Below are 25,642 nucleotides of genomic sequence, written 5' to 3' on the forward strand. Positions count from 1 at the left end.
CGACCAAAGAGCTCTTCAATGTAATTTTATTTTCTTTATATCATTTTGTGTCAAGTTATCCTTCCAATTGTTTTTCTTGATATGAACCAGATATCAGACATCTTTCTGGTGTCTTTCTAAAAAATATTTTGATTATTTTTGGGAGGGCCGCCAGAGGAAGAGTCGCAGAAGGCCTACCGCGGGCCATCTGCAGCTCGTACGCGCTACCGTGCCGTCCGCCCACTCACCGCCGCCTGCCGTCCGCCCCGCCTCGCCTCCGCCGCCGGCCGAACCATCACCGCTGCCGGGCCGCCACCGTTCCCGACCTCCTCTCCATAGCCGCTTGCCATGGAGCCACCCCCCACCCCCGAAAACCCCAAATCCTAAAACCACCGCCTCGACCACCATCCCAGCCGGCCGCTCCCCCCACCTCGCACCCAAACCTGCCGGCGTCGCGAGGAGGAAGAGACACAGTAGCTGAGCCCACCGGTCAGCGAGCAGCAGCGCCCTTCTGCGATGCTTCGCGTCGCAGTAATTATTTCGCGGTGGGGTGGGCTTTTGGCAGTTGTCAGGGGCGGCTTCCTCCTGACCACCGACTCGCCCGGGACGGTTGGGCCGAGCCATCCCACGGCGCACGAAAACACCGGCCCACCACCAGCCTCGCGCCCGGAAGGCGTAAAGGTGAAAAAGCCCCCAAAACCCTCGCCGTCGCCGCCGCCCCCTTCCCTTCCCCGCCGGCCACCGCCGACCAGACCACGCCGCGTCCGTGCCCTGCCGCGGCACACCGGCTCCAGCACACTGCTATTTCGTCCATGGTTGCAACTATGCCTCCCTCCTCTTCCACCGCCACCGCTGCCGCCGACGGCTCTGCCTCCATCGCCGCCGGCGCCGCGAGCGGCTACCACTTGCTCAGGATCGAGGGATACTCGCGCACCAGGCCAGGTCCACCATCCCCAACGGCAAACACGTCGAGTCCCACCCGTTCCGCGCCGCAGGCCACACCTGGGCCATCCGTCGTACTTCCCCAACGGCAACGTCCCGGACACCGCCGGCTACATCTCCGTCTACCCACTTGATGGTGCAGGCGGTCTTCAGCTTCGTCGACGAGGTGGAGAAGCAGAAGCCGTCCTACGTCCGCACCGTCGAGGCGGACAGGTTCGTCACCCACGGCTGCTGGGGCCATGACAAATTTGTCGAGGCGGCGGAGCTGGAGCGGTCGGGCCACCTCCGGGACGATTGCTTCACGGTCAGGTGCGGCATAATCGTCATCGGCGAACCCCGCACGGAGGCCGCTCCGGTCCCCGCCGCTTCCTTCGTCGTGGAGCCGCCGCCAGACTCGTCGGAGCACTTCCGCGCTCTCGTCCTAGGCGGAAAGGGTGCCGATGTGAGGTTTCTTGTTGGGAGCGAGGTGTTTGCTGCCGCGCACCGGTGCGTGCTCGCTGCACGGTCGCCGGTCTTCGAGGCGCTGCTCTTTGGCCCCATGAAAGAAGGCACAGCCACAGAGAGCTGCATACGGATTGATGATACGGTACCTCAGGTGTTTCAGAGCTTGCTGCATTTCATTTACACTGATTCACTGCCAGAGGCCCAAGGGCCAGATAAGGAGGCCAGCGCCACGATGACTCGACATTTGCTAGAAGCCGCGGACAGATACGGCATGGGACGGCTCAAACTGATTTGTGAGGACATGCTGTGCGGATATATCGAGGTGAACACGGTGGCGACTTCGCTGGCATAGCCGAGCAGCACCCTGCCAAGGGCTTAAGGAGGCGTGCTTCGAGTTTGTCAAGTTTCCAAAAACGCTGGATGAGGTCATGGCAACCGATGAATTTCAACATTTGGCGAAAAGCTCTCCTTCTGCTTTGTTTGAGTTGATGTCCAAGCTTGCTGCTGCTGAACATTGAATTCTGGAAGATGAAACGAAAGGCATAGACATGAAGTTTCCAGTGGATCGGAAATGTCAATTGCATGTATCAAGAAAGACTAATTAGTGGGTTTGCTATCAAATGCCTGTCCTGGTTGTTGTATCTGTAGTCATATCCCCAAATGGCTGTGACATATCTGTGCCTGATTTTGTTTTGCTGTCGTGTCATTTGTGGATATAGCTATGATGCTAGGTAGGAACATGCATGCTAATGGCACCAGCAGTTAGTTCACTTTAAGCCATGAAATTAACCTGGAAATTCCTTATGGTAATTTATAATGCCATTCGTCACCATTATTTTGCATTTTTCTATTGACTTTCAGTGATTTGTTTGCAGGTTGTATGTGTTTTTATTCAGTATAGTGTCTCATTCAGGTTCACGTAGCGTACAATTAAACATGAGGGTACTATTCAGTGAAGAACTTCTTCGGTCACTGGTATGATTGCTATTTAGAATGTTAACAATTTCTTGATGCCATCATTTGAAACTGACAATCTCATATACATGTAAATGGAATTGCTTCAAAAATCCTGTCACTTATTTATATGCTGATTTGCCATTTCTGTTACAGAACAATTACTGCATTGTGGTACAAAGCTATTCATGGTCTCTGTATTTCCAGAATCAACACGTACTTGTTTGATTATGCTGATAATGTTGGTTGTCATGAGACAATTTGGAAATGTCATTAATTTATGATTTGGAATCAGATTGTCAGATTTGACTCAATTTTTCACCACATATTTTCTTCTCCAGCTAGAGCTCTTCAGCTTGGTTTTGTTTGACCTGTTTCTAAGCACCATGTGTCAAGTGTTATTGCCTCTGGTCATGCAAGATGTCCTGTGATCAGCTTACTGCAATCCATGGCGCAGTTTATATCCTAGATGGAATAAAAGAATTAAACCAGATCAGGGGACATAATGATGTGTCCTTGGTTCCTTCAAAAGTTTCAGTTGCTGCTGCTGAATTAAAGACATGAAACGTTGAATGAACAAGAGGTGGGCTAATTACAAAGTTATTCAGGATCTCTTTTTTGTAAAAAATTATTTTTTAAAAAATATTATACAAAATTTAAAAGTAGTGAATGATCCGTGGGATCAGATTTACAGAGAATTAGGTATTCAGATTTTTGCTCAACTTTTCACCCAATATTTTTCTTCTTTGGCACGGTTTGTTGGCCTCTTTAAACACCATGCGCTATTGTTCTTGCAATCAGCTCATTGCAGTATGGTGTTGTAAATAAGTACATAGTATAGTTTAAATATTAGATTAAAAAGGAATAAGTTAGATTGAATCAGGATAATATTGATGTTGTGGACGCTTTCCTTGGGAGACAATAATAGCATCTTTTAAGAAAAAAAAAGGTCTTGGCTTAGAGTTATCTCAGTTGGAGATTGACTCGGTTTTGAAGTTTGTTCAGCTATGAATTGTTAGGAAAGTTAGCAATTTGTTAGGAGGATTCTTTGGCTAGGTTTGTTAGAAAGATTGGTTGGAAGCTTGAGCCGATGTAACAGGACCTATATATATGAGGGGAAGTCAATCAGGGAAATCAAACGCAGGAGTTAAACCTAAATAGTTCAGAACGTCTTTGGAGGGTGAACTTGTTTATCTTGCCTCCAATTTGCCGTTCTCTCCCTCTCAATTTCAAGGCCCACATCAATTTAACTAGTGCAGACATGAAACTGGGTAATATAATACGAATATCCATCAGTCATTAAGGAAAACATGTGCTGTATTTTCCATGTTTCTAATATCTGAAATAAAAATTTGTTTGCTGTTTTATTTTACCATCAATGCTCCGCTTTATTAGATTGAAACGGTTTGGAAAATTATAACTTGTGAAACAATTACATGGAGTGGTACATACAACAAATGATGATCAGTTTGATTCTTTTATTGTTTCCTTTCGATATACCTTTGCTAACGTGGAACATCTCTGGTTGTCTATTTTGTTTGTGCACTATCACTGCCATGTCCTGAAAGCTTTGGTAATTCAAACAATATCTAATGGAAAGCTCTCTGCCATATTCATTTGAGTCTGATCAAGACGTTGCACAATTACACTTGATCTCTTTTGAGCATTCAGCTGTATACATTACAGTCTGCCATTTTGTGCAGGGGGGGTACTTTTAGTCAGATGCTGACGCGCACATGTAGAAGCTTTCTGTGCAGGAAAAGCTTCAGGCATCAATCTGTAATCTGGCTTATAGCTAATGGTATATTGTTACAAGTAAACGGTTTATGCTCTGTTCGTCGGCATGATGTTGAAGACTTGCGCATCTGTCCCCTGACTGCTGCATAATTGCACTTCCGTTTTCAGCCTACATTTCATTTTTTTTAATTGGAAGCCGTTTGCATTTCTCGTTTGTGCTTTGCAGTAGGGGTTGTGATAAAATTCTGAGGCTCTTCCTGCTCCTGGTTTCATGGTTTTGTGATTTCCTTGGATTCTGGTGAGGGGTATGAGTTTGGAATGGCTGTTTTAGCCCTGAATCTGTTATTTTGTTATGCTGGCATGTATTTAAATTGGAAAAAAAATCCTGTTGTTATATTTTAAGGAATTTATAGTAGTACTGGTCATAAGTTCAGCCATTCTATTCAGTATGTCCATGTAGAGTGATCAGCACATCCCTTCAATCCAATCAAGCTGGAGTGTTTATAAGATATAAACCTTCTTTATCAGATTTCTCTGCTCCTGGACGATGCAGTCCTCTCCTAAGACCGGATGGAGAGGATTTCCAAGTGATAAGGGGAGTGATGTGACAACAAATGTTAAAGCCTTATGAAAAAAATACTGGACTAGACAATGTTGGATCAATTAGTATCATACAAAATGTTGAGCTAACATTTTATGAAAAAAATACTAGGTGAACTGAAAAGCTGTTGGATCATCTAGTCTCATGAGAAATATTAGACCAACATTTTTCAAAAAAAAAGTTGAGTCAATAACAAATGTTGGGTCAACCAGTCTTGTAAAAGTGCCGAGCCAATATTTTAAAAAATGTTGAGCAAACTAGAAATGTTAGATGAACTTTTATTATAAGATTGATGACCTATTTTTGTTAAGAAAAAGTTAACAAAAATATTGAGTGAACTAGTCTCATGAGAAATATTTAGCCAACACTATTTAAAAAATGTTAGGTTGACAAGAAAAATTGAATCATGCTTGCGTACTCCGAAAGGGACTCGGATACGCTGTTCCTTGGATCAGATTGAATCTGACCAAAGGAATTCTGATGTAGCACGAGTAGAAGTCGTGTTGAAAACGGATTGTTCCACAAGTTAAATCAACTAGAAATATTAGGTCAACTATCTTAAAAAATTTCTTGTGCTAATATTTTAGAAAAAGTAAAAAACATGTTGAATCAACTAGTTTCATGAGAAAAGTTGGGCCAACATGTCCAATAAATGTTGGATCGCTAGTCTTATATGAAGTATTAAGGCAACAAGAAGTGTTATATCAGCTAGTACTTATAGAGAAAAAAAAACATTTCGAAGTACCGCTTCAACTAACAAATGTCAGATAAGCTAGACATCTTATATAAAAAATAAAGCGTCAACAGACTGTTGGATCTGCGCGTACATAATATATTATTGAAAAATACAACGCAGCATGTGCCTGCTGGGTTGTGTTTATCTTTACGGTTCGGATTCGTCTGGGGATGGGCGCCAGGCTCTCTCTCCCTCTCGTATAGAAACCCATCGAAACCCCCCGAACCCTCGCTGTCGCCTGTCGCCGCCCTTCTCCGCCGCCGACCCCATCGCGCCGCTTCCCATGGCTCCTACCCTCCGGCTGCCCTGCTTCCGGCCCACCGCCAGCGACGACGGGCTCCCCTCGGTCTCCGCCTCCGTCATCGTCGCCGGCACCGCGAGCGGCTACCACGTGCTCCGGGTCCAGGGCTACTCGCTCACCAAGTCCGCCCTACCCAACGGCAAGCACATCCTGTCCCGCCCCTTCCGCGTCGCCGGCCGTACCTGGGCTATCAAGTACTTCCCCAACGGCTCCCTCCCGGAGACTGCCGACTACATCTCCCTCTTCCTCGTCCTCAACGACCCCGCCGCCGACGCCGTCGTGGCGCGGTTCGAGATCAGCTTCGTGGACCAGGTGGAGAAGCAAGACCCATCCTACATAGCCACCTTCATGGCGCACAGGTTCCTCAGCAAAAATACCAAAGATGGTGGGTGGGGGTACAAGAAATTCATCAAGAGGGAGACCCTGGAAAAATCGGGCCGTCTCAAGGACGACTGCTTCACGGTCAGGTGCGACGTGCTCGTCGCCAGAGAGCTCAGCACGGAGGACGCCATGGTTCCGGCGGCCGCTCCTCCCTTCGTCGTGGTGCCGCCGCCAGACTCGCCGCAGCACTTCCGCGCACTCCTCCTAGGAGGAAAGAGTGCCGATGTGAGGTTTCTCGTCGGAAGCGAGGTGTTTGCCGCGCACCGGTGCGTGCTCGCGGGGGCGCGGTCGCCTGTCTTCGACGCGCTCCTTTTTGGCCCCATGAAAGAAGGCACCGCCACGGACACGGAGAGCTGCGTACGGATTGATGGCATGCTGCCCCAGGTGTTCCAGAGCTTGCTGCATTTCATCTACACCGACTCGCTGCCAGAGACACAAGCGCATGATGACGATGAGGCCGGCGCCACGATGGCGCAGCATTTGCTAGAAGCTGCGGACAGGTATGACCTGCAGAGGCTCAAGCTGATGTGCGAGGGCAGGCTGTGCCAGCACATTGACGTGAGCACCGTCGCGACCACGCTGGCCTTGGCTGAGCAGCACTGCTGCCAAGGGCTTAAGGAGGCATGCTTTGCGTTTCTCAAGTCTCCGAAAACGCTGGATGAGGTCATTACAACCGATGGGTTCCGGCATCTGGCGAAAAGCTCCCATTGTGCTTTGTTTGAGTTGAGGTCAAAGCTTGCTCAGCGTTGAGTAGTTCTGGAAGAGCAAATGCATGGTGTGATCATGGGGTGTTTCAGTTTCAGTAGACCAGGAATGCCAACTGCAAGTATCCAGAAAGACTAGATAATGAGTTTGCGATCTAATACTGGTTCTAGTAATTTTGTGCTTTGTCATTTGTCCGCAAAAGGATGCATTGTTCCTGTGATTTATTTTGTTTGGTCATCACATCATTTGTCGATAGCTTTTTAATTACCATTAGAAAGTGATAATCTCATATACATGTAAATGGAATTGCTTTGACAATCCTGCCACTTTGTTATTATCTGCTGATTTGCCATTTCTGTTATATATAGTATGCTGACAATCTTGGCACTATCAACAATCTCAAGAATTTATAAGTACTTGTTTGAGTATACTGATAATGTAGATTGTCATGAGGAAATTTGGAAATGTCGCTAATTTATGATTTGGAATCAGACTGTCAGATCTTAATTCAATTTGTCACCACATATTTTGATTTCTTCTCTCCAGCTAGAGATTGGTTTTGTTTGACCTCTTTCTATGCACCATGTGTCAATTTTTCGTGCATCTAACCATGCAAGATGCTGCAATCAGCTTGATGCAGTATGGCATCTTAAGTAGATGGTATAGTTCAGGTCATCCTAACTTAAAAAAGACAAAGCAAACTGAATCAGGGTAACATAATGATGTGTCCTTGGTTCCTTCAAATGTTTCAGTTGTGGCTGCTGAATTAAAGGCATGAATAATGAACAAGAGAACAGCATGGGGCTTCAAATTCAACAGTGTCCAGGAGGACAGATTGCATTATTATGAAACTCATGCTCTTTCTTTTCTTTTCTTTTGAAATGAAAATTATCAGGTACTAGTTCTAGTATCCGCAAAAGGGTGTGGTTTTTTATTTGTTGTTATGCCATTTGTGGATACATTTATTAATGATTCAAGAAACAGGCATGCTATTGTGATTCAGTTATAAGCCTCCAAATTGTCGCGAAAGTTTGTTGGTAGTAAATCATTATTTTTGTTATCTTGTATCTGCTGAGCATTTGAATTAGTTTCTGCTATGCCCTGCTAATACTCATCACATTGTTAGCTTCGTGGATGTGTTTTTGGTCAGCATAATGTTTGATGCAAGTTCATTAAGGGTATTGTGATTAAAGACACATTGGTAAATCCAGTGAAGAAGAGCTAGCTCGCTTAACTCTCTGATTAGACTACATACTATAAAGAAGACTTAAACTTTCTTAGCTCATTCCTAATTTAAAGGTATCAATAATCATATGCGGGTACATGCTTCGACTGTCCTGGCCCCTTATTCGTGATTGAGGCATCATTAATATTCTGATGCAAATTATGGCATAGCAGCATAATCATACACAAGGTCGACGTCATTCTGCAAATTATGCATGCAATTATTTTGCTAAATTTAAAAGGTTATCTTCTCCTGACTGAACCTGAACAGAGCAATCGGATTTTGACTTGATTCTGCAACAACTACTGCTGCTCAGCACTACTTCATCAGCTTTGGTTTTGTCGATCTCGTTCTAAATAAGCACATGGCATAAGTTAGATCCTCGATCAAGGCACACAAACCCAATCGAGTCAGGGTAACATTTAACTATTTTCAGGAATATAAAGCAATTTAATATGATCATCCATCTGTAGCAAACATAATCATATAACAATCTCGAAGTCTTGTGATTGGAATTGCTTCACATGATTGCACTTTGTTTATGCACTGATATATCATTAACTTCTTAGATAAATTGTTGGAAATAGAGGTGGCCCTAATCATCCACTTGAAGGTGGACCTATACCTAGGAACATCCACTCACTCTGTAGTGGACAGCTTTATAATTTCTAATTACTTAGTGCCTTTTGATCCTTTTTGGCTGCAGGGCCGACCTTCTAGCTCCCGGGTGGTAGAGCCAACCTACAGATGAAGCTTGCTTCCGGGTGGCAGAGCCAACCTTCAGATAAAGCTTGGACCGTTGTGATCCCGGGGGCAAAGCCAACCTTCGATAGATCACAATCCACGCACTAAGTAGTTAGAAACTATAGAAGCAGATTGGGAGACCAACTCTTTTGAACAACACTTTATTACACCAACAACAATATTACACAAGAGTGTGAACACTTCTTAAGTGGCTTTCCTAGCACTCATTCACACACTCACCTAGCACTACAACCCCAACTCTCTCTTATGATTGTGGCTTGTATGTGTTGTTGCCTCTTAGGTTGCTAGGGGAGGGAGAGGGGGTTCTCATATATATATATAGACCATGACGACAAATATGGTGATAACATGTGTCCCCTACTCTAGAACCTTCCTAGATATTTTCTACTTTATCATACAACAAAAGATATTCTAAAATATTCCTAGATATTTTTTCACTTGCCATATAAGACAAGTGACTCTAAAACTTTCCATAAATATTTATATCCATGGTAATATCTTTACCTTTAAAATATCTTATTTCTTACATGTTCAAGAGTATTCTAGAAGATTGACCTGCTTTCTTTCAATATAAATTATTGCACAGCGTAGAAAGCTTTACTTTTTTTGCGAGGCAGTACAAAGCTATTCATTTTTTTGTGAGGTAGTACAAAGCTATTCTTTTTTTTTTAACAGTTAGTACAAAGCTATTCATGGTCCATGTTTCTGAAGGATCTACGTGTACATTGTTTTGAGTGTTCTGATAATATATATGGATTATGGCTTGGAGCCAGATTTTTTACTCAATTCTTAACCACATGTTTTCTTCTCCAGCTATAGACTTTCAGTTTGGTAATGTAGGGACTCTTTGTAGACACTGTATGTCAATTGTTCTTTGTATTTGGTCCATGGCAAGATTTCCTGTACTCAGTTTACTGCAGTATACTGGCATATCAAGTACATGTTAATAGTTCAATGCTTCGATAAATAATATTTAACTATTGCAGGTCTGAAAATGAGGCAATGTAAATATGTAACACAATGATCCGGACGTGTTTTCCTTTAAAAGATTCAGTTGTCGTTCATGTCTGCTTGATCTTCAGATGAAATTCGGGAAAAATCCATGAAATTGTTACATGGATTAGCACACACTGGGCTTATATTCAACTGGATTCAGCATTGAGCAACATGGAGCGGGAAGTGGGCATCCTGGAAGCATACCATGGATGGTGTCTATTTTCAATTCGAAATAATACACGTGCCATTTTCTGAAGGGAATGACTACATATATCACTCGAGAGATTTCTATTTCACCTTCAGTCGAATTTTGATTCAGTCCAGTCATGCCATGTAGCAGTGCTGGGAAGAAAAATTGAGTGAAAACCGAACTAAATTCAGTCGATTTTAATAAAGAGAGACCAGCTGACTGTAAAGACTACAAATCACTCGAGTTATTTCAATTTCTATTGTGGGCCATGATGGGCTGTAGAACCAGCGACAAAAGAGGAAAAAAATTGGAAGATGCATAAACGGGAGAGGTGGCTGTGATGTAGATGAGACATGAAGCCGAGAGATCGGAGGCTGTTTGGAGTCACCCACGTGGCTAGCAGTTAAGGTGTCACACAGTCATATTTTTCAAAACCGTATATTTAAATTAAAATCCGACTGCACTATTGTGTCCCTTGCGATGAAATCTTCAAAACAAGATCACACTAGGATGATTTTTTTTAGAATAATTTTTTGAACGCGGAACAATTTTTCTAACAATATAAAAAAATGTTCCGTCTTGTATGATAGTTTGACCACGTGTGACTTCTAATATTTCCAAAGAGATCAGCAGTAACTTATAGAAAAAACAATCACAAATACATACCACAACAGGAGTTAGATCCCACTTACAACCATGGCCGGAGAAATCAACTGAAAGAACAATAACAAATACTCAAAAAATCAAGTGATGACACGACATGAAAAATGTTTTTGGACCCTTCACGGTAAAGTCAGAAAAATTAAACTAAAGCTTTTCAGGTCACGGCCCATATAGGAAGCCCGGCCCAGAAGAGCCTTTGCCCAGAAAGGAAACCAATCCATCCGCGAACCAACCTTTCCCCTCAGCCGCCTCCCCCGCACTCACTCCGACTCTGTCCCAGCGCAAAACCCCTCTTCGACAGCAGCAACAGTGATCAGGCGGCGCCGGGGAGGGGGCAAGAGCAGGCGGCCCATCTCCCACCGGTTGACCGCGACGAGCCCCGCGTCGTCTCTTCTGTAAGTAGCGACCAACCGCACGCCCCCCGCAAGCAGGGGAATTCCCTTTCCTCATCTGTTCCTGTTCTTGCACAGCATCATCACCATGTTCTTGCGATATCCGCCCAAATGTTGCTAAAAGAATGGATTTCCCTGCTTTTCTTAGGCCCCCTGATCGATAGGGACTCTACCTTTGCGATTCTACCAGGGGTTCTTATGATCCAGTCCCCAGAATTCACTAGCGAGGTGGAAGAGAAAAAAGCTTGAATTTTTCCCTCCCCTGATTGCAGCAGGCTCGCAATGTCGATCTCGGCCTCATCCGTCGGCAGCAGCGGCGCGCCCCCGCAGCCCTCGTCCCGCTCCTCCATCACCGCCGCCGCGGCCACCGGGAAGCACCAGCTCAAGATCGACAGCTACTCCCTCACCACGGCGGTGCCCCGCGGCACCCACATCAAGTCCTCCAATTTCCAGGCGGCCGGCTACAGCTGGTACATCAACTACTTCCCCAACGGCTGCGGCCGCCTGCTCAAGCGCGCCCGCGGCTACGTCTCCCTGCAGCTCGTCCTCGATGGCGCCGCCGCCGACGGGGCTGTCAAGGCGCAGTTCACCCTCTCCCTGCTCAACCAAACGGGCCAGCCGGCCCCGGAAACCGTACGCAAGAGCCCCGTGCACAAGCTCGCCGGAGGGTGGTGGTTCTACAGGTTCATCAAGAAGGAGGAGCTGGAGCGCCCCTTCCGTGGGCTCCTCAGGGACGACGGCTTCACGCTCCAGTGCGAGGTCGTCGTCCTCGACAGGTTCCGCGCGGTGAAGACGGCTCCCTTCGTGGAGGTGCCGCCGCCCGACCTGCAGCGCCACCTTGGGGAGCTGCTCTTGAGCGGGGAGGCTTCGGACGTCACGCTCCAGGCCGGCGGGGTGAGGTTCGATGCTCACCGGTGCGTGCTCGCTGCACGGTCCCCGGTCTTCAAGGCGGAGCTCCTCGGCTCCATGAAGGAGGGTACCAGCAACTGCGACATACACATCGAGGACATGGAACCACGCGTGTTCAAGGCCGTGCTGCAGTTCATGTACACCGACGCCTTGCCGGAGGTGGAAAAGAAAGAAGAAGCCGCCATGTCGCAGCATTTGCTTGAAGCGGCCGACAGGTTTAACCTCCAGAGGCTGAAGCTCTTGTGTGAGGACAAGCTGTGCGGGTGCATCGACACAGGCTCGGTGGTGACCACCCTCGTGCTGGCCGAGCAGCACAGCTGCCAGGGGCTCAAGGAGAAATGCTTTGAGTTCCTCAAGTCCACCGGTCTGAATGCCGTCATGGCAACCGATGGCTTCAACCACCTGGCAACTAGCTGCCCCACCGTGCTGGAGGAACTCATGTCCAAGCTCACTCTTCACTGATATGGAAGACGAACATTAAGCTTTCAGTGGTGGTAGAATGGTAGCTGCAGAAGCATGTTTCAGTACCGCGCATCAGGACACAGCAAGTCCTTCGCAACATTGTTGTCATCAAGATGAGATGTAACTCTCTGCTCTGTTTGTTCCTTTTGTATGCAGCACTAGTTGCGAATCTGTGATTCCAAGGTACCCATTCTGCAGAACCAGATGTGTCGACCTGATGAATTCTTGCTCGTTGTTGCATGTGTTCTTTTGTAGGATGCCTAGATGCATGAGTGCATGATCTAGGTAAGCTGAACCGGATTCCCAAATCGAGGAATCCGACTCCCTCTATTATTGTGATAGTCCCTGGATCAAGCGCTATCACATACAGAACTCATTCCAGACATAATATCATAGTCACACTTCGCATAAAGTCAAACACAGGTTTAATTATTATATAAATCCATAGGATTTGTAGTACGGAATTTATTACAAGCCTCTCGGCTAGAATGATCAAGCAGAAAACGTAAAGCGGTAGCTAGGCCTCTGGCCATCCTTCATCTCCTGGAACCTCCTCCACAGGCAACTCGAGCGTAGCACGGGTTTCTGTCGTACCAACCGTCATCGTTGGGTCGAACTCCGGATCGGACCCTAAATGGTACCAGGCTATCCCCAGGGTACGGGATAGGTTCATGTCACCATCCGAATGCAAGCTTTATAGTGGACTATTTTAAGGGTATACCAAAGTTCAAAGAATTAAGCTAGAGTTTTCTATGCATGCAACATCATATATAAGTAGGCATAACCTTCTTCCGGCTCCGACTCGAGCCCTTCCAGCATTCCAACGCACACTTTCCAAAACCACCAAGTTGATGCGAGGACTCCCTCTCCTCGCATCTCAACTGCCCCCTGGCAGGAAGTCATTCTAGAGGGAGGTAGAAATCATGAGTAACACTAACAAATAAGAGCAACAGAAGAGTAGGTTTGTCCATGACTGAGGACGCAGCTATACGTATAGTTCTCACTCTGTAGGGGTTGTACACTTGGACCCACTCGAATCGAAGTCAAACAGTCCGTCGACCACCTGAACAACGAGACACCGGTCTACTGAAACAAAAACTAGGAGCCACGGCACCATTCGGCTTTCCTGGGTCTTGGGCGCATCCTCCTGCAAGAGGTTGCCCCGGGACTGTGAAGCCTCCCTTGCGTCTCGGGGAACGTGAGGTCAGCACCTCCTTCCCCTGCACCGATACTCGATCCTCCTACCGGCTTGATACCGCACTTACTAGCCCGGACCGGGCCCACCCTCATAATGGGTAAGTGGTGTGCACGTTTATCATAGTCCCACAATTCATAGTTACACTCACTCGGTCCTCAATTGCCGAAGCGGGTATTTTCATCATATGCGTCTCCATCGCAATGGTCCGCAACTGCACCCTTTATGGGCGCCCCCAACACCTCAAACAAGTAACCAACAAGTTGTACCCGCAACAGGTACTCCGTAGGGTGTGCCAAGATACACACCCCAAACCCTCGATTCCACGATCAAGTTAAGTTTGCCCGCTCCCGGCTAAAAGTCCTATTCACCAACTCTTGGAAGTGTATCTCCACTCACGCCAAAACTATCCATCCATTCCCACACATACACATGCAAGGCATAGCGAGGCATTTCATATATTATTCAAGTGTGATAGGATTGCAAGGAGTACAGGTAAATAAATAGGCTATGCAGGTTCATCTCATAGTAACACATCATGAAGCGGTAGCACATCTAGCAAGCAATGCCTAATAGGTATTCAGATCATAGATGGGCGTGAACCTGGTAGTTCTTCGAAGTCTTCCTGAGCCTCCGGGTGGTCCTGGCCGTCGGTCAACCCCTCGTAGTGGGGTCCTCTTCGTAAATACAAGTAAGGGCAAGGACCAAAATGCAAAAGTACATAAAAGTCTCCAAATAATATCCAAATCACCACAAAACCTGATCCAACGGATAGTTCATGATTTTAGAGGATTTATGAAACTGGTTTCATAATTTTCGGAGGTCCGGTTGATTTATTATGAATTTTTAAAGGAAAAACCTATTTCTGAAATTAATAAAGGAATTTTAGAAAGGAAAATCACTCAACAGTGACACGTGGCAACACCAGAGAGTTCCACGTGTCATGCTGATGTCAGCATGACGTCACTGGGGTCAGTACCTGCTAACGTCAGCGTTGACCGGTCAATGGGTCGGCGGGTCAGTGGGACCCGCTGGTCAGCCTCACCCTGAGGCATCGGGTAAAGAAAGGAAAAGGGCCCGGCTCGGTTCTGGGCTCAAAAGTGTTGGGCCGGCTCATTCGGCCCAACTAGGCTCGGCTTGGCTTCGCGGGCCAGCTCGGCCTGTGGCTCGGCACGCCAGCTCGGGCTTACGGCCTGGCTACGCGTAGTGGGCCAACTCGGCCTTATCAAGTCAGCCCACTTTCCATCCTCCTCTGCCCTCTCTGTGTCGAAACGGGCCCACGGGGCACCACCCATGCTTCCCCTGACAGGTGGCCCCCACTTGTCGGTCTCTCTACGGATCTGGTGTGGCGGCCAGATCCGGTGCGACTTGGGCCCGTCGGTCCTGTGTGCGTGACCGTGTGTGTGTGTGTGGCGTGCGCCCAGGACGTGTTCGACGGAAGGCCGCACTGGCCTAGCCGTGATGCGAATGTGACATCGCGGCGTCGGTGCGTGGTCACCGCGCACGGCAAGGCCGTGGCGGGGTCGAGGCGCGGCGCCGGCAGGACTACGATAGGGTAGGCAAGGCGAGAGGCACGCGTGGCAAGTTCCGGCGGCGGTCCTGCCCACGCGCGGGCTCCCGGCGTTCCGGGTCCGCGCGTGTCCATGGCGCGTGCGGGGCGCCGGCGTTCCGGACTCGCGACGTGGCACGGCGGCATGAGGCAAGGCGAGATCACGATGGCGGGCTTGGGGAGGTCACGACTCGGCCTCGTGGGTTGGGTGCGCATGCACGCGCGTGGGTCCTGGTACCCCAGGACCGCGACGTGGCTGCGCCGTGTGCGGGGCGCCAGTGCTCAGGGCCCGCGGCATGGTGCAGCGGAGAGAGGGTGACAGTGGCTGCAGGAAGCATGGCGGCGCGTGGGCTCCTGCACGAGAAATGGGGTAGGGTGGCCCTGTTGCTGTGGCTGCTATGGACGGCTCATCGGCGGCGCTGGGCATCTCGCCGGCAGCAGAGGATAGGGGAGCTAGGAGAGGGGGTTCCCTACCTGCATGGTCGTCGAAGAACGGGTGCAGCAGGGGTGAGTCGAGGCTGTGGCGAGGTGGGGTAGTGCCGTGCAGAGCGGTAACGGCGTTGTCGTTGTTCGGGGCGCTTGCTTGATGGAGCTCTCCGTTGGTGGCGACCTTCTTCTCCTCGGGCGGGTCAGCGTCAACTCCTTGGTGCGGCGGTTATGGCTCTCCCTCCTCGGGTGCTCCTCTTCTCCCTCTGCTTCTTCTCCCGGTGCAGCGGCAGCGTCGAGCTCCGGGTGGAGTTCCCCCTTCCCTCGATCTGGCGGTGGCGGTGGCGGATGGGGAAATTTCCTGAGGCTCTAGGGTTTCGAGGAGATGGCGGCTGGGGGTTCTTATAGTTGCGGCGCTAGGGTTTGGCTTGGCCAATTGCACGAGGACGGCGGGGATCCTTAGCATCCATGCCGAGGACGCGTGGCGCGGATCGGAGGGGGTCTCGGGCTAGGGTGACGCAGGCGGGCGCGGCGCGGCCGTTGGGCTCCTCTGTCGCGACATGGGGGTGGAGCGGCTCGGGGCGGGGCCGATGACGTGAGCGGGCCAGAGGCGCAGGCGGCAGCAGTGGGCGGTGGCGGTAAAGCTGCCACGAGGAAGAAAGGGGAAAAGAGGGAGGGCGCGTCTGACGCGTGGGGTCGGGCGGCGGCGTCAGTACGGGGGTAGGCGAGGGGTCACGCGGCGCGTACGGGCGGCGGTGCGCGAGTGGGTTGGGCCGCGATGTGGGCTGGCTAAGGTGCACGCGGGGCAGATCCGAACGAGCGGGCCACGTGGGCCAGGCGGGCTGTGCTGGGGAAATTAAAGAAGAAAGGATGCTGGGCCGGGCTGTGCTCGTATGGGCTGGTTTCAGACTATAGGCCCAAGTAGGTTTAGGCAGTTAGTATTTGAATTTGAATTTGAATGGCCCATTCAAATTCAAATTCCACCCAATTGAATCAAACAAATTTGGAAGCAAATCGAGTAAGATCCAATCATCAATTTCAACAAGGTAGATTGCAATTAAATCCAAATGATTCCAATTTATTCCACACTAACATTTTAATGGTCCTTAACTAAAAATGCTGAGTTAAGTCACTAAGATTTCCAGATAGGGAGAACTTATGCTTATTTTTGGAACTTGCTAAAGCACGTTCACGAAATGTTTTTGAAAACTCAAAATTTTGTATATTATAACATTTCGGTAAAATCCGGGATGTTACAGACTCCCCCCTCACAAGAATCTCGTTCCCGAGATTAGAGGCAACTTAGGGCTCGAAAGGGCATGTAGTTCAGGAGTCATCCAAAACCAATGCTTGGAGATTTCGAAAGGTGCTTACCTATTGCCACGTTGGGTGCAGCCTTGGTCGCCTTCTCTGTCAGGTGGGTGAGTCGGCCGCGGTCGGCGGTGTGCAGTGTCTGAGCTGGCCTGCTAGCTGAACCAGGAGTCCGGGCTGTAGTGGAGGTCCTTCGATCGGGGCACTCGTAGGACACTGTGGCCCGGCTTGTTGCAAGTGAAGCAAATGAATGGGGTAGCCGGTGTCGGGGCCTTTGGCGTTGGCTGCTGGCGGTTGAAGCTTCCTCCTCCCTGAGTCTGTCCTCCAAAGGTTCTGTTGCCTGAGTACTGGCCGGTTCCGCCACCGAAGTCCATGTTCGGGTGGCTGAAGTAAGAACGTATGCTGTTCCTGGGCGGACGGGATGGTGCATTCCATGACCTCTGGGGGTTTCTGTCATGAGTCTGGTATCCGGTCTTCCTCTCTTTGTCACACTAGCGGTCCTCCCAACCTATTCTCTCTGTCTCCACCGCTATGGCGCGGTTGACCAAGCTGCAGAGTGATGGGTAGTCACATCCTGTCACAATCTGTCGGATGCCATGGTGTAGTCCCCGAAGAAACCAGAAATGTTTCTTCTCCTTGGTGTTGGTGTCATCAACAGCGTACCTCATCATCTTGGTGAAGTGGCACTTATATTCTTCCACCCTCATCATACCCTGAGTCATGGTGCGGAATTCCTGGGCCTTCTGGCTGAGTACCTGTCGGGGCATGTGTTGCTCACGAAAGGCTCTAGCGAACTCATCCCAGGTGATGTGCGCGGGGACCTGGTGGGAGTCACAGTAGCTGTCCCACCATGACATAGCAGGTCCCTCAAGCTGGTGAACAGCAAGTCGACGCACTCCGCATCAGTGCAGTTGGTGAGGTTCAGCTTGGTCTCGATCACTCTCAACCAGTCGTCGGCCTCCATGAGGTCATCGGCGTAGCTGAAAGTCGGGGTCTTCAGGCGAATGAACCTCTCGATCTTGCATTGGAGGTCCTCTTCAGGTTGGCCTTGATGATTGCCTCCATTATTGCGATGCTCGGCTACCTCGGCCAAGCACTGTAGCAACTGGGTTTGCGCGGCCATGACCTCAGTGAGGTTTGGTGGCGGCGATGGTGCTTGCTGCTGGCGGTTGTTCTGGCCTCTATGCGGTTGTTCTGGCACGGGTTCGACATCGAACTCCTCATCGACTTCCTCCTCGTCTTCATCCTCCTCTGGTGCCTGTCCAACGGGGCAGGGTGCGACTTCAACAGCGGGGGCTCTACCCCCTCTGCGTCCCACTGCTGGGGCCGGTACTTGAGGTGCACATCTGCATCCACGGCCATTAGAACGACCGCGTCCGCGCGCAACGGCGGCAGCTTCCTCCTGAGCAGCTTGCTCAAAGCGTGCGACCAAACAATTGTACCTTCGGATCGACATCCTTCTGTACAGTCGCAAGTGGCGGTACACTAGTTAGCAACATTGCATACTACAAGGGAGGGTGAAACCCAGATACACACAATACAAACTCACTCATTAGGAAGAAGCAAGTAAAATCATAGGAAGTATAAGATTCAACATTCACTCATTCAACAGCACAAGTCATACACCCATGTTATCCCGAGGTTACGACTACACCTTGTAGATAACACGCTACTCCCGCATCTAAAGATACATCGTGAAGGTTACAAAAGAGGGGGTGACTGTTCCAAGACATCGAAAACTCAACTCCTAGCACTACCGCCAGCATGCGATATCGACAAACAGACTTGACTCAGGACAACTCAGTCGGGATGGGTCGTCGGCTTACCAGTTTACAACCTACGATATTTGTGGGTCCCCATCTTGTGCTCCTAGTCCTCAGAGTGACGGGGCTTCCTCCTCCTCGGCTTGACGTGCTTCGAGTTCGGCAATCCTTGCTTGATAAGCTTGTTTTCGACAGCTACCCTCAGGGCAGTCTCCTCCTAGAGCTTCAGCTCTAGCGTGTCCTTTGGCTTCGCTCACGTGATGCGCGGTAGCAGTTACTCTAGCGTAGGACAAGGTCCACCTCTAGACTTCATTCTCCAACATCTACACACGTTGTCCCCGGTGGTGTGGAGTAGGTGGTCTCCCTAACATTCTTGGTGTGGAGCCATGGCCATTGCCAGGTGGGCGGTCATTCTGTCTTTGGCTACCAATATGGCTCTAGGGATTAGTCTGGAGTGGGTTTCCTTGAACACGACGTCCCAGTACCTGGCGAGGATCCTCTTGACCATCTTCCTAGCCGCTGACTGGATGGCTGTGGTGAGTAGAATGCCTGAGCTGAAGACCATCTCTCCTGAGAAATCAAGTACTGCTAGATCGGGCATGACAACTAGCTTGACCATGCTGCAGCAGTAGTGCGGGGAAGACCCCATCATCCGCGTGGAAAGCTTGATGCAGTTCTGGCTGAAACCGGTGATCCACAAGATGCGCTCCAACCAGGCAACTAGCCCCTGGCGATGGCGGGCGTACGTCTCTGGCTCGTGGGTCACACTCATCATGGCGACTTCCATAGCGGTGTTCACTCTATGCAAAATACGCAAGAGCGATGTTAGCGTAGGTGAGAGAATGAACAAAAGTGGGGGAGAAGTCAAGTATGGGGAGAGTATAGTTCAAGGTAGTATATTTAAACAGATAGAATCATTCTGAATGTCCTAAATCTACCGACCATTTCTATGGCTCGAGCTATGGTCCAGTATGGCTCTGATACCAACTAAAATGAACCGGATTCCCAAATCGAGAATCCGACTCCCTGTATCATTGTGATAGTCCTTGGATCAAGCGCTATCACATACAGAACTCATTCTAAGCATAATATCATAGTCACACTTCACATAAGGTCAAACACGGGTTTAATTATTACATAAATCCGTAGAATTTGTAGTACGGAATTTATTACAAGCCTCTCAGCTGGAACGATGAAGCAGAAAACGCAAAGCGGTAGCTAGGCCTCTGGCCGTCCTTCATCTCCTGGAACCTGCTCCACAGGCAACTCGAGCGTAGCATGGGCTTCAGTCGTACCAACCGTCATCGTTGGGGTCGAATTCCGGATCGGACCCTGCATCGTACCAAGCTATCCCCAGGGTATCGGATAGGTTCACGTCACCATCCGAATGCAAGCTTTATAGTGAACTATTCTAAGGGTATACCAAAGTTCAAGGAATTAAGCTAGGGTTTCCTATGCATGCAACATCATATATAAGTAGGCATAACCTTCTTCCGGCTCCGACTCGAGCCCTTCCGGCATTCCGGACTCCCGGCCCAACGCACACCTTTCAAAACCACCAAGTTGATGCGAGGACTCCCTCTCCTCGCATCTCAACTGCCCCCTGGCAGGAAGTCATTCTAGAGGGAGGTAGAAATCATGAGAGACACTAACTAATAAGAGCAACAGAAGAGTAGGGTTGTCCATGACCGAGGACGTGGCTATACGTATAGTTTTCACCCTGTAGGGGTTGTACGCCTGGACCCACTCGAATCGAAGTCAAATGGTCCATCGACCACCTGAATGACGAGACACCGGTCTACTGAAACAAAAACTAGGAGCCACGGCACCATCCGACTTTCCTGGGTCTTGGGCGCATCCTCCTGCAAGAGGTCGCCCCGGGACTGTGAAGCCTCCTTTGCGTCTCGGGGAACGTGAGGTCAGCACCTCCTTCCCCTGCACCGATACTCGATCCTCCTACCGGCTTGGTACCGCACTTACTAGCCCCGAACCGGGCCCACCCTCATAATGGGTAAGTGGTGTGCACGTTTACCATAGTCGCACAATTCATAGTTACACTCACTCGGTCCTCAATTGCTGAAGCGGGTATCTTCGTCATATGCATCTCCATCGCAATGGTCCGCAACTGCACCCTTTACGGGCACCCCCAACACCTCAAACAAGTAACCAACAAGTTGTACCCACAACAGGTACTCTGTAGGGTGTGCCAAGAGGGGGTTCCCTACCAGCATGGTCGTTGAAGAACGGGTGCAGCAGGGGCGAGTCAAGGTCGTGGTGAGGTGGGCAGTGCCGTGCTGAGCGGCAATGGCGTTGTCGTCGTTCGGGGCGCTGGCTTGATGGAGCTCTCCATCGGTGGCGGCCTTCTTCTCCTCGGGCGGCTCGGCGTCGACTCCTTGGTGCGGTGGCTATTGCTCTCCCTCCTCAGGTGCTCCACTTCTCCCTCTGCTTCTTCTCCTAGTGCAGTGGCGGCGTCGAGCTCCGGGTGGAGCTCCCCCCTTCCCTCGATCTGGCGGTGGCGGCGGCGGATGGGGAAAGTTCTCGAGGCTCTAGGGTTTCGAGGAGACGGCGGCTGGAGGTTCTTATAGGTGCGGCGCTAGGGTTTGGCTTGGCCAATTGCACGAGGACGGCTTGGATCCTCGGCGTCCGTGCCGCGGACGCGTGGCGCGGATCCGAGGGGGTCCCGGGCAAGGGTTCGAGCGCGGAGCGCACGCGGGTGGTCAATGCGGCGCATGGTGATGCAGGCGGGCGCGGCGCGGCTGCTGGGCTCCTTTGTCGCGACATGGGGGTGGAGCGGGGCCGATGACGCGAGTGGGCCAGAGGCGTAGGTGACGGCGGCGGGCGTTGGCGGTAAAGCAGCCAGGAGGAAGAAAGGGGAAAAGAGGGAGTGCGCGTGTGACGCGTGGGGTCAGGCGGTGGCGTCAGTACGGGGTAGGCGAGGGGTCGCGCGGCGCATGCGGGCGGCAGTGCGCGTGTGGGCTAGGCCGCGATGTGGGCTGGCTGAGGACCGCGTGGGGCAGGTTGGAACGAGCGGGCCATGTGGGCCGTGCGGGCTGTGCTGGGGAAATTAAAGAAGAAAGGATGCTGGGCCGGGCTGTGCTCGTATGGGCTGGTTTCAGGCTATAGGCCCAAGTAGGTTTAGGCAGTTAGTATTTGAATTTGAATGGCCCATTCAAATTCAAATTCCACCCAATTGAATCAAACAAATTTAGAAGCAAATCGAGTAAGATCCAATCATCAATTTCAACAAGGTAGATTGCAATTAAATCCAAATGATTCCAATTTATTCCACACTAACATTTTAATGGTCCTTAACTAAAAATGTTGAGTTAAGTCACTAACATTTCAAGATAGGGAGAACTTATGCTTATTTTTGGAACTAGCTAAAGCACATTCACAAAAAGTTTTTGAAAACTCACAATTTTATATATTTATAACATTTCGGTAAAATTCAGGATGTTACATAAGCACTCTGCTGAACTTCACAGTTTCTGTTAGTGCTGAACCATGTACACGTACCTAAAACTGGTGAAGAGCATGGTTGTTGCTACAGATGTTGCATGCTTCCTGAAACCAGATGGACGGAGAGGATTGTCGAGAATTCCCATCCTAGCTGTATTTAGCATGCAACCTGTCTTGGTCGCCATATACACTAACCTGTATTGTTCGAAATAAGATACACTAACCTGTCATTGTCGCTGCTGTGTCGGGGGTGCGCCTTAGGTAGTGTTTGGCTGATGAGCGAAGTGGAACGGAGCAGCTCCGTCCCAGATTCTAGGAACGGAGCTGCTCTGTTCCGTGTTTGGCAAACTGGAATGGAGCGGCTCTATTTTTTGTTTTGTTGCAGAGTGAACTGGAACAGATCGGCTCCATCCTGTGTTTGGTTGAGGAGTCAAGTAAAGTAGAAAATAATCACATTCTCATGTTTTAGCTAAATAATCAATCCAAAAATATTAATGACATCATAACATTATAGCATATAATCCAAAGATTACACCTCCTTAAGATTCATCATAACATAACATATAAAATAAACCAAAATTCATCACGACATGCATATAATCCAAAGTGCGTTGTTCATGGATACAATCAAAAGCATAACATACAAGTTCATGTCATCCAAAATAAAGTCTTGCTATCATTTGCTCATTAGCAAGCCTACATGTCAGCATTAATGAACTCAGTAACCATAGAGAGCTTGTACAACAACGGCGCATCCACAAAGCCATGTGCAACATTAGGATGGTTCAACAAATAAGAATAGTACTTAGCCTTGTGCTCAAGTTCAAAACCAGGAAGGCTATCCACAGCTTCGGACAAACCCGGTGGCAAAGCTTCCTTTGATGCTGCATCTCGTATGGCACTGGCTATGGTTTGAGTACCACGATCAAAGGCTTGAACCAAAGGATCAGCTCCATTGTCAGCCTTCTTAGCTCTCTTGGAGGGCCTATTGCCTGAAGCCGCCGTGTCATCTTTGTCAATAGTAGCACTAGATGATATCCCAACATTCATCTCATCCTTTTGTGTATCCTCTTCAACATCTACAGCAAGAGGTTCACTTGAGGTCTTCACAAATTGCCCTGTTGCAACACTATCACCAAAGATTGTAGCTAGATTGCCATAGTATGGAAGAGTCTTGTTTATGTACTCATCATCACCCTTGTTTCTCTTCTTTCCATTCTCATCCTAACATTGGACAAGGTAATTAATATCTACAGGACAGCAATAATGACAAAAGAAAATATACAAGTACAACAAAGTTATTACCTTAAAATGACTTGCGTACGTCTCATGATCATAATGGATGATAAAGTTCTCTTCATCCCAAACAGCACCACTCTTGCTCCTAAGTTGATTGATTTTAATGTACTTTTTCTTCAATATTTTCAAGTGGTTGGAAATCTGTTCATGTGTTCTATTGATCTTAAAATGATCATTCAAAGCCTTAGCACAAGCATTGAGATGAACTCTCTTGAAACCACTTGATGTTTTGGAACCATCAGCTACAAGATTAGCAAGAAAAGTTTGCACAAAAGTGGACTGACTTGCTGTCCAAACAGTGCCACCTTTTACCTCTCCCTCCATTGTATCAAGCTTTAAATGAAAGAAAATTAAACTAAATTTCAGCAACATCAATAGTACAAAGTAAATCTGATTTCATCATTAAATGAAACAAAAGATACATAGGTTCATAGAAAAAATACATAGGTTCATAGAAACAAAAGTTACATAGACTTATACAAATAAAAGAGTACATAGGTTCATAGAAACAAAATATACATAGTCTCATACAAATAAAAGGGTACATAGGTTCATAGAAACAAAAGATATATAGACTCATACAAATAAAAAGATACATAACTCATAAAGTATTGGAATAATATTGCTGATAGTCTTCCCACATGGCATTGGCAAGTTCTTACCTAAAATTAACCATGAAGGCATGTTCCGTTGCTTGTCCATGTGTTGATGTTTGATGGGTAATACTAGGGAGGTCATCATTTTCAGATATAATCAAATAATCACCGCCATCTTCTATGATCCAATTATGGATAATGCAAGCAGCAATAACTTCTACTTGGGTAGGGAAGGGAAAAAAATGGTATTGCATCATCAAGAATTTTGAATTGCCTTTTCAAAGAACCAAATGCACGCTCTACTGTAGCCCTGAGAGATGAGTGCCTAAGGTTGAACAATTCCTTCTCATTTTGTACGGGGTTGCTGCCGCACTCATTCAAGTGGTACCTCACACCACGATAAGGAGGCAGAAAACCCGGTTTGGCTCCATATCCGGAATCAACTAGGTAGAACTTGCCTATCATATAAGGATATGTATGTGAGGTACACTAGTCATTATATACAGTGGGTTAGTATAAATGAGCTACTCAAATTTTATTGTACCTTCGGGGACACGAAGACCATTTGGGCGTTCTAAAGCATCTTGTAAAATTGAGATGGCATGGGTTGTTCCCTCCTAACCAGCTATAACAAATGTGAACTGTAGATCAAAGTCTACGGCTGCCATTACATTTTATGTAGTGTAACTCTTCCTACCATGAAATGCAGCCTCCATTTCCTTAGGAACAGACGCTCGAATATGTGTGCCATCAATTGCCCCAATACAAATCCTATTTTAGCATTACAATGAGAATGTGTAAGGCCTCAAAAGTCTACCTAGAATCAATAAAATTTGTGCAAACAAACCAAATACTACCTTAAAATAAAGATCCCATCGTGGGTTCCCTTGAATTTTAGATGGTGTTGCCGATGATGGTGGCTTAATGAAGTCGTTGCATAGCTCTCCAATTGCATGAAGCACTTTATTGAAGTACTGACTAACGGTTTCCCCGGACCTACCAAAATTAGTGGCAACTACCCTATTCCTAACATTGTGGCCAATTGTGTGTAAAAACATAGCAACTTGCTGCTCAACACACATGTGTGTACTGTCTTCTAATAAACCTCTATCCCTAAAAATTTTACAATAGCGAAAGAACGATGCTCTATTAAGCCTAAGCATATTGACACAAATAATATCATTCTTCCAAATTTTATCATTAAGGTACTCAAACCTCCTCCTATCCCTCTCATCAATTGGAGCATATCTAATTTGTCCTACGGGTGTATGACCGTGGCGTTTTCTTTTTCTACTTTTAATAACCATTGCCATCATTGAAAGCAACACATGAGTAGCAGCTATAAAGACAAGAAGCTGATCGTCCTCACCCATCTATATATTATTAGACAACAAGGAAAAAATTACCAATTCACAATACATGAAGATAATATAATCCATTGGCTGGCCAGGGAGGAGGAGGCGGCGCAGGTTGGTTGGGCACCATGGGAGCACGGGAGGGAGAACGAACCTGTGCACAGAGACGGGAGAGCGAAGCAGGAGCGAGTCCGGAGCGGAACGGCTCCGTCCGCCCGACTTTTTGGAGCGGGCTCGTTCGGCATCTGACGGGAATATTCATTGTCGGGAGCCGCTCCGTTCCACAAGTCTGGCAACCAAACATCTG

The 25,642-nt window shown here is 48.3% G+C and overlaps 4 protein-coding genes across 6 annotated transcripts; 3 read left to right on the top strand and 1 right to left on the bottom strand.

Moving 5' to 3' along the window:
- The first annotated feature begins 1,054 nt into the window (after positions 1-1,054).
- Positions 1,055-1,717, top strand: LOC112872895 (BTB/POZ and MATH domain-containing protein 2-like). The gene has a single exon (XM_025935929.1). The coding sequence runs from the start codon at positions 1,055-1,057 to the stop codon at positions 1,715-1,717; it is 663 nt and encodes a 220-aa protein (XP_025791714.1).
- Positions 1,718-5,676: 3,959 nt separating this feature from the next.
- Positions 5,677-6,825, top strand: LOC112872896 (BTB/POZ and MATH domain-containing protein 2-like). Its single transcript, XM_025935930.1, has one exon. The coding sequence runs from the start codon at positions 5,677-5,679 to the stop codon at positions 6,823-6,825; it is 1,149 nt and encodes a 382-aa protein (XP_025791715.1).
- A 4,033-nt stretch (positions 6,826-10,858) lies between these two features.
- On the top strand, positions 10,859-12,619 carry LOC112876383 (BTB/POZ and MATH domain-containing protein 2-like). Of its 3 annotated transcripts, none has more exons than XM_025940480.1 (2): positions 10,859-11,014; positions 11,284-12,619. In XM_025940480.1, exon 2 carries the CDS (start codon positions 11,294-11,296, stop codon positions 12,380-12,382), a length of 1,089 nt encoding a protein of 362 aa, XP_025796265.1. In that variant the 5' UTR covers positions 10,859-11,014; positions 11,284-11,293; the 3' UTR covers positions 12,383-12,619. The 3 variants fall into 3 exon arrangements, with proteins under 3 accessions (XP_025796265.1, XP_025796267.1, XP_025796266.1); XM_025940482.1 differs by having other exon boundaries at positions 11,287-12,619; XM_025940481.1 differs by having other exon boundaries at positions 10,861-11,014; positions 11,160-12,619.
- A 10,162-nt stretch (positions 12,620-22,781) lies between these two features.
- On the bottom strand, positions 22,782-23,416 carry LOC112872897. The gene is made up of 2 exons (XM_025935931.1): positions 23,402-23,416; positions 22,782-23,309 (listed from the first exon to the last, which is right to left on the bottom strand). Exons 1-2 carry the CDS (start codon positions 23,414-23,416, stop codon positions 22,782-22,784), a joined length of 543 nt encoding a protein of 180 aa, XP_025791716.1.
- Between the last annotated feature and the right edge of the window lie 2,226 nt (positions 23,417-25,642).

This window comes from Panicum hallii, chromosome 9 (genome assembly GCF_002211085.1).
Source record: "Panicum hallii strain FIL2 chromosome 9, PHallii_v3.1, whole genome shotgun sequence".
Taxonomy (NCBI): domain Eukaryota; kingdom Viridiplantae; phylum Streptophyta; class Magnoliopsida; order Poales; family Poaceae; genus Panicum; species Panicum hallii.

What these genes read in the sequence shown, in the direction of transcription:
- LOC112872895 (XM_025935929.1), top strand. Translation starts at nt 1,055, where the DNA reads ATGGTGCAGGCGGTCTTCAGCTTCGTCGACGAGGTGGAGAAGCAGAAG.
- LOC112872896 (XM_025935930.1), top strand. Translation starts at nt 5,677, where the DNA reads ATGGCTCCTACCCTCCGGCTGCCCTGCTTCCGGCCCACCGCCAGCGAC.
- LOC112876383 (XM_025940480.1), top strand. Translation starts at nt 11,294, where the DNA reads ATGTCGATCTCGGCCTCATCCGTCGGCAGCAGCGGCGCGCCCCCGCAG.